Here is a 7532-nt window from a genome sequence, read left to right on the forward strand (position 1 = left end):
GGCGAGGACAGGACGCCCCCGGGCCTGGCGGACGAGCCCGAGCGCCCCTGCGCCTCGGCGCAGCCCGCAGCCTCTCCGCCGCCGCCCCAGCAGTCGCCGCAGCCAGCCTCCGCCTCCTGCGAGCAGCCCTCGGTGGATACCGCTATCAAAGTGGAGGGAGGCGCGGCCGCCGGCGACCAGATCCTCCCCGAGGCCGAGGTGCGCCTGGGTCAGGCCGGCTTCATGCAGCGCCAGTTCGGGGCCATGCTCCAGCCCGGGGTTAACAAATTCTCGCTGAGGATGTTTGGCAGCCAGAAAGCCGTGGAACGCGAGCAGGAGAGGGTTAAGTCGGCCGGGTTTTGGATTATTCACCCCTACAGCGACTTCAGGTAAGGGGGCAGGCAGTGATCCTGTGGGTACCCTGAGCGGTCGCAGGCATGCTGCCTCTCTCGGCCCTACCTCTCAGCCGGAGTTAACTTACTTTCCTTTCTTACGCTAGGAGCCAACAGAAGTGGGGCGCCTCGAAGCTCAGAGACACCCCCAGACAGGACGTTCCCTGTACGGTGCAGGGAACTTTCCTCTGTGTTCCAGGCTCCAGACCTCAGCCTCTTGAGGTCTGGGCCACATTAGATGCAGGCTGAAAGATGTTCTGAGTTTGGCCTAGCCATGCCAGCAGCCAGGGCTCAGCCACCTTAGGCTACAAATCCCACCTCCCCGCTCTGGGTTGCAGAGTCAGAGTGGCCATTCTAGAGGCAGCTCCAGGTCATTCAGCCTGCAAAGCAGGGCCACAAAGGAAGACATCTCTTGGCAGCTGGGCCAGCTCTTTGAGCACTGTTAATATCTGCCTTTTGATGCCCTGGGAAGCTGCAGCTGGGGAGAGAGAGCTGGGTCCCTGGAGGACTGAGGTCACTGGGGCCTCAGGCCCAGGTTGAAAAGCCCTCTGCACCCACCTTAACCCTGGGCCCAGCCCCTCATGCCAAGTGGTATGCCAGAAGTGGACACCCTGGACAGCTGATATCCAGACTAGCAGGACAGGATGACCTTGCTCATAGTGGTCAGTGAAGATGCCTGGTGCCCTGACTGATGACTAGCTGTCCTGTGACCCCAGGCTCTTCCAGTGCACCATCCTCACCCCAGGGGCTCAAGCTCCAGCAGCTGCTCAGTCTCTCTCATGGCTCAGTCGTTGGTCCCCAAACAAATGGTGTGACTGCCAGTCAGGGAAAGGGACCCCGCCCCCTCCCGCATCACCTGAGTCAAATGCTACTGCACAGCAGATACTACTCTGGCTTGTGGGGTTATCCATACAAAAAAGGGAGATTAGTGATTGCGTCTGAAGTTGGGATCAGGGATGCCCCTTCCTCAGTCAAGGTTTTAGGGTCCCCCAGTTGCCCCCTGGGCTTTCCTGATACACAGGATTGAAGTGAGAGTCTGAAAAACGGTCATTCTTTTGAGCTGGGTTTAATTCATGCTCTCTATGGGCCCTGCCCCCTTTTTAGCTCCTTTTCCTACCTACCTCACTTATCTACCAATATAAATGAGCATTTTGTCAACCCAGAGCCCTCTTTGCAAACTCCAGGGAAGTGAGGTTTGTAATGAGAGCAAAGCCATTTTCCATCCAATGAGAGAGATTTCTCGTGCTGGGAATGACCAGTCAGGCAACACTCGATGGCTTAAAATAGGTGGTGAACAGAGGCCCTCCCTTTTCTTTTCTTTTCTTTCTTTCTTTTTTTTTTTTTGTTTTTGAGAGACTGCCCTTCCTAACCCTAATGTCCAGGGTTCCCTTTCTCAGGGAATGTGGGAGGCCAGAGAACAGGTTAAAAACTCAGCCATAGTCTTCTCATTGTGTGAGTAATGCGAGACCCTCCCATCAGGAACTGCAGCTGGTTCCCAGTGCCAGATTCCTAACGTGTGGCTTCCCCTTTGGTTAGTACTGGGACCTGAGGAACCCAGCCTGAGCTAGAGAGGAGTGGGCAAGAGCTTAGTCTCCTGTAACCCTCTAGGTGTCCTGGATTTTTCCTCTTCCCTCTGAACTCCCTCGTTGGTGGTGGCGGGCAGGCTCTGCCAGTATTAACCACTTAAGATTATTGAGGGGCCTTCCCTTCCTTTGCTCGGCACCCCGCCATCTTTGTTGTCTGAAAGCCTCTGTTCTGGGTTCTCATCACCAACCTGGTGTTGGGGGTCTGCAAGGGGCCAACCCCAGGCACACCTAGCCTCCATGGGCAATAGGCAGTGATTGAAGACCTTCTGGGCACTAGGCCATGCCTTCTCAGTTTCTCTTTACGCTGGATGGTGAAGCACTAGGACTGGATTGATTGCATCAATGGGAACCTCCCCGCCTTCCCGATTTCCTCTGCCCATCTTGGCATGTTTGTCTGCAGTCCCCCTGCTGCAGAATCTCCCACTAACTGCAGGCTACCCGAGACATGGCGGAAGGGGAGGTTGGTGGGGATAGGGGCAGCAGGTTTGATAAATGGGCAACAGGAAAAAGTCAGACTGGTCTTTGAATTTGGGTTTGCGCAACAAGCAACAGGGGCTGGTAGCTGGAAGCATACATCCTCTGTGAGCAGCCTGGTATCTGTCTGGTACTGGGTGGGGTGTGAGGAAAGAAATCCAAGAAAGACTGTCTGTGTGAGTATCTGGAGGGGCAGTGGTCATGCCTCTCCTGCCTCTAGGCCAGAACAGCTAGTCTCATTTTCAGAAAGTCCAAGAGGCAGGGGCCCGACTAAGTCTTTTAAGCTTAGAAACCCCACCACTCAACCTGGCCTCACCTACTCCCCTGCCACCCAGCGTTGCAACCCTCAGTCCCTCAAGTTTCAGCCACTGGCCTTGGGCCTGTATATGGAACCAATCCCACTGCCCAGCTCAGGCTTCACAAGAGCTTCTGCAAGCATTGCTCAGGCCAGTTAAAGATTTATTCATCATTTTGACAGGCAGGAAGCATTGATCCAGCAGAATTGGTTTAATAAAGAATCGCCGGCAAACCATGATAGATTGAGTTTATGGTTCGGAGTTCAGAGCTTGCTGTCATGGGCTGCTTTGGACAGCTACTGTTCCTGGAGGAGGAGGGTTGGGTGCCTTTACCAAGGGTCGGTGTGGGCTGTGCTCTGAGGGACCCGCATATTGTATCGGCCATGTCCAATGATAAGCTGTTCTTAGCTGCCTCTGCTTCTCCTCACTCACCTGCCCCCTTCCCACATGCATACCCTGCCCTGGCTTACCCCTGTGGATCCTCCAGGCTTCCAGGGTTTATCTGGTCTCCCCTTCCCTCCCCTTCTTACCTTTTCCATCCCTTCCTTCTCCCCACTTGCCTTTTGAAATTTGTATTTAAGGTTTGGTAAGGGAATAGACCAGGAAAAACAGCCCCTCAGAGTATTTGTCCCCAGGCTCCTGCCAAAGGTTGGGCTCTTGGGTCCTGGGTGGCTCCTTCCTTCCACATCAGCCATGTCCTGGAAGCCAGGGTTGGCAGTAGGAACCTGGAACAAATAAAACATAGTATCTGCATGATCCTATTTTCTCAAGAGAAGAGAAAGGGAGAGAAAACGAGTGGGGACCCCAAGTGAAGATGTACCTGGTTTTGTTCTCAGAAGCTGGTCGGGCTTTCGAGTGTCAGGCTTGGGTGGAAGAGTGGGGGATGTTGGCCTGGGTGTGTGTATGTCTAGGTGTCTCCCTGAGCAGGTGTCTGGGGGCTGTCTGGGTAGGTATGGGGCTGGTAGGGAAGTCTCTATGTGGAATGTCAGCTCTAGGGCTACTCCTGTGCTTCAAACTCAAGCTTGGCCTTGAGAGTGGAGGCAAGCAAACTTGGCCCTTCTCATCCCTCTGCCCCTTCCCTTTCCTAACCTGAGACTTCTGATATTGTGAGGAAAGGAAGGGAAGGAAGGGCCCTAAAGGGTCCTTGAGACAGAAACAGCTGGGCTCCAAAAGCATGGAAACTGGGCCAACAGATAGGTAAGTCTCAGGGACAACTTAAAACTGACTTCCTATGCTGGTACTTGGCCCCAGATACTGCCATTGCCCACCTTACATCGCCTCCTCAGCCCTGCCTGCTATGGGGCCCTGCTTGGGTTATGAGCCTTCTCTGAGCCTCGGTTTTTTAATCTAGAAAAAGGGGAATCCTGTTGCCCATCACCATGTCAGACACAAATTGTACAACTGTGGTCACCCGTGGAGGTGAGAAGTTCCAAGGGTGCTGTCAGAGACCAGTGATGCTGCTATGAACCACACCGTCCCTGCCTGTACTGCTTCCTTCCTTCGGTCCTGGGCAGACCAGATGGGTCTCTGTCCTTGGCTCAGAATAGTGGTTCTGAACCTGCATCATGGATCTAACTGGGAACCTGCTGGAAATCAGAGTAGGGTCTCTATCCAGAAAGATACAGGAACATCCAGACACACGATACGACACTCAATTTCTATGGACCCCCTAAGTCAACAACCATCTAGGTTGTGAACTCCACTGTAGGCCATCCCAGAAAAGTCCTGGCTTGGTAGGGGCAGGTGCTAGCCTCCTAGAGCTGGCCTTCCTGGGGCCCTCTGTAATCTGAGGCTTGGGCCTCCCATTGCCAGCAGGATGGAATGAAAACAGGAGCACAGTTAGGTGCCTGAAGGAGAGGTGCTCTGCTTGGAGACTAATTTCTTTTCTGTTTCCTTAGTCTCACACCCATCTCTCTCCCTTTCAACCTTGGGAAGGACTCTTCAAGTAGGAGGTGGTGAGGAGGAAGAAGGCAACAGCCTGGATCTGGGGCTGAGGGGGTTCTGAGACCCCTCTTTGGGTGGACCTTCCTGGGGGGCATTGCCCAGGAATGCAGCTTCTGCCATCAGTGTAGAAAGCTAAGCTGAAAGGAGCTGCAGGCAGTGGTGCCAGTGGAGGGGGAAGGGCGCCTTGGTACAGAGTGGAATTCCAAGGTGAGCTGCCTGGGCTGTGCTGTCGCGGGCATAGTGGGCAGCAGGAGTCTCCAGTAATGAGGATATGCTCAATATTATAAGAATGGGGCTGGCGGAGGGTATCCTCAGGCGGAGGCGTTCCCTGGGTGCTGATAATGCACAGAAACCCCATGGGGCCAGGACCTTTATATTGCCTGGGCGGGGAGGCCTGAGCTCCAGGGTCACCCTGTTGCAAGACTTCAAGTCCTAGACTGGCCTCTACATGATGAGGTTGGGACCTCGCCTCTGCCTGGCCCTGCCCCATTTGTTCCCTTAGCTGCTATGGGCTGCTGTAGGTAGCCTGCCTCCCACAGTGCTGGGCCGGCAGCCTGTCCATCTGCCCTTCTCTCCCATGTTTTAGGGCTCCCAGATCTTACAAATGCCCTCTCAGGCCACTGGGGTCACCATCATTCCTCTCTCTCTCCCTGAGCATCTCATGGCATTTGGATGCAGTGCTTCTTATGCTATCATCCAGCTCACCTGGGGATCTGGTTAAAATGCAGATTCTGACTCATTAGGTCTGGGGTGGGTCCGAGATTCTGCATTTCTGATAAGTGCCCAGGTGATACGATGCAGCTGACACTCAGCCCAGAATCATGCTTGGAGTACTGAGGTTCAGACCATGCGTTTGTCCCATGCCTAGCCTGGGCTCCCTGACTGAGTTCCCTGAGGCACTCCGTCTTTTCCACCTTGGCCTCTAGTGCCCAGCATGGCAGGGTGAATTCTGTGAACTGGGCTGAACAGCTCTCAGTCACAGAGGTCGGCCACAAACGTGGGAATGTCAGATTTATAGCCTTCCTCCCTTCCTGAATGGTTTCTTGGCCTCTGCTGGCCCTGGATGCTGGTTGTTGGGTGTGGTGAGCAAGGAGGGGCCAGGTGCCCAGAGATCCCTCATTTATCCATCCTGTTCCATTGCTTGGCAGCTTCTTTCCCCTTTAAAGAGGGGCAATCCTGGCTGGAGGAGAATGGGCAGGGAGTGCAGTGACTGCTGCTGCAGTGAGATTTCTGGGAAGGAACAGATGTTGTCAGTGAGAGTCCAGAGGTACCAGGGGAGGAGAGCCAGTGTGAAGTGGCTCTGACTGGCTGCTGGGAGGACAGAGGCATCCACTAAGAGCAGCTGCCCTGGAACCTTAAAGTGTGAGGTGGGGTGGTGTCTGAATCTTAATACTACCCTTCCCTGCCCAGGCCATGCCTAGCAGCCTCCTCTATGGGTTGGGCTCACCTGTCACTTCTCTCTGTCTCTCTCCTGCCCTGGAAAACACCAGTCTACATACAGATGATGGGGCTTACAATTGTCATAGCAGCCTGAGGGACCCTTGTGCCTGACACAACACTGGCCACCAATGGGGGGAATTTACCTAAAAAAGAAGGTCCATCCCCGGCCTCTGGGGGCTTGTCACATAACCGAGGAGGCACCAGCTCCAGCACACACACCCCTTGGCTCAAGGGCTTTTACAAAGTTGCTACTGCCAGTTGCTAATTAATAGAAGGGCTACTGAGGCTGGCCAGGCAGTCTTGCTTGGGCCCAGGGGATGTTGAAGAATCTACATTTCCGAGCCAGAGCGGGCCTTGGGGAGGGCAGGGGCATTACCTTGGCTTCAGGGAGGATGTTCTCTGCCAGCCAGGCTTTACTGAGAGAGCGTTGCCAGGGCCCTGGAAATCTGTGATCCCAAAGCCTAGGAGGACACTCAGTGAAGACACTCTTTTCATCAGCATCTGCCCAGAACTAGGGAGGGAGGCAGCACAGAGGTGCTAAGCTCCCTGTCACTGAGGCTGCTCAAGATGAGACAGAAGTACTTAGAGCAGAGATTGCTAAAAGACATCCTATGGACCAGCTACGGTGCCCAGATGTGTTCTGTTTGGCCAGCATAATGTGTCATAACAAATCTGAGACAATATTTTAAAAAGGAAAGATTTAACAAAAATTTGGCTCTCTGGCTTCTCTTGAAAAACAGGAAACTCTGGCAGCTCTGACCTCACATTCCCACTCCACAGCAGAGAGTGGAATAGCTTATAGGCTGCCGCCTTTAAATTGGCTTGTGCACTCCAGTTACCCACAGTTCCCACCTGTCCCTAAGGTCTCTGTCCTATACCCAGCAATGTCACTCATGCACAGTTGTCTGCCTGATCTCTGTAGGTTTCTGAATTAACAACCCTAGACTCAAACCAATAGAGACTAAAGTCAGGTGGATTCACAGATTAGTAACCACCATTTATGAACCGTCTACCATGTGCCAGACTGTGCTAATAGCTTTATATATTGTATTTCATTTACTCTTCGTAGCAGCCAGAAAAACAAATTCTATCATCCCTAGTTTACAGGTAAGGAAACTGAGGCTCTGATGAGTGAAAAAAAAAAGACACCCCAAATCGTGTATCTCCGAAGTACCAGTACTGGAATTTGAATCTGCCTGTAGGACTCTATACTCATACTTATCCCTCCTCTCTCTTCCTTTCGTCGTCATCTTCCTCCTCCTCCTCCTCCTCTTTCTTCCTCTCCTCCTCCTCCTCCTCCTCCTCCTTCTTCTTCCCCTCCTCCTCCTCTTCCCCTCTCTCTTCTCCCCTCTCCCTCTTCAACATCACAGAGCAGTAGCATCGCCTCCTTCCAGAAACACCCCGTCTCAGGGTTGTATTAA

General features: G+C 53.4%; 1 protein-coding gene across 1 annotated transcript in view; it reads left to right on the forward strand.

Moving 5' to 3' along the window:
• The window catches only part of HCN4 (hyperpolarization activated cyclic nucleotide gated potassium channel 4), a 79713-nt gene that overhangs the window by 37833 nt on the left and 34348 nt on the right, over positions 1-7532 (forward strand). The window contains exon 6 of the mRNA XM_015597663.1: positions 7-368. Coding sequence (XP_015453149.1) covers positions 7-368 — 362 coding nt within the window. The remainder of the gene's footprint in view (positions 1-6; positions 369-7532) is intronic.

This window comes from Pteropus alecto, unplaced genomic scaffold (genome assembly GCF_000325575.1).
Source record: "Pteropus alecto unplaced genomic scaffold, ASM32557v1 scaffold38, whole genome shotgun sequence".
NCBI classification, from domain to species: domain Eukaryota; kingdom Metazoa; phylum Chordata; class Mammalia; order Chiroptera; family Pteropodidae; genus Pteropus; species Pteropus alecto.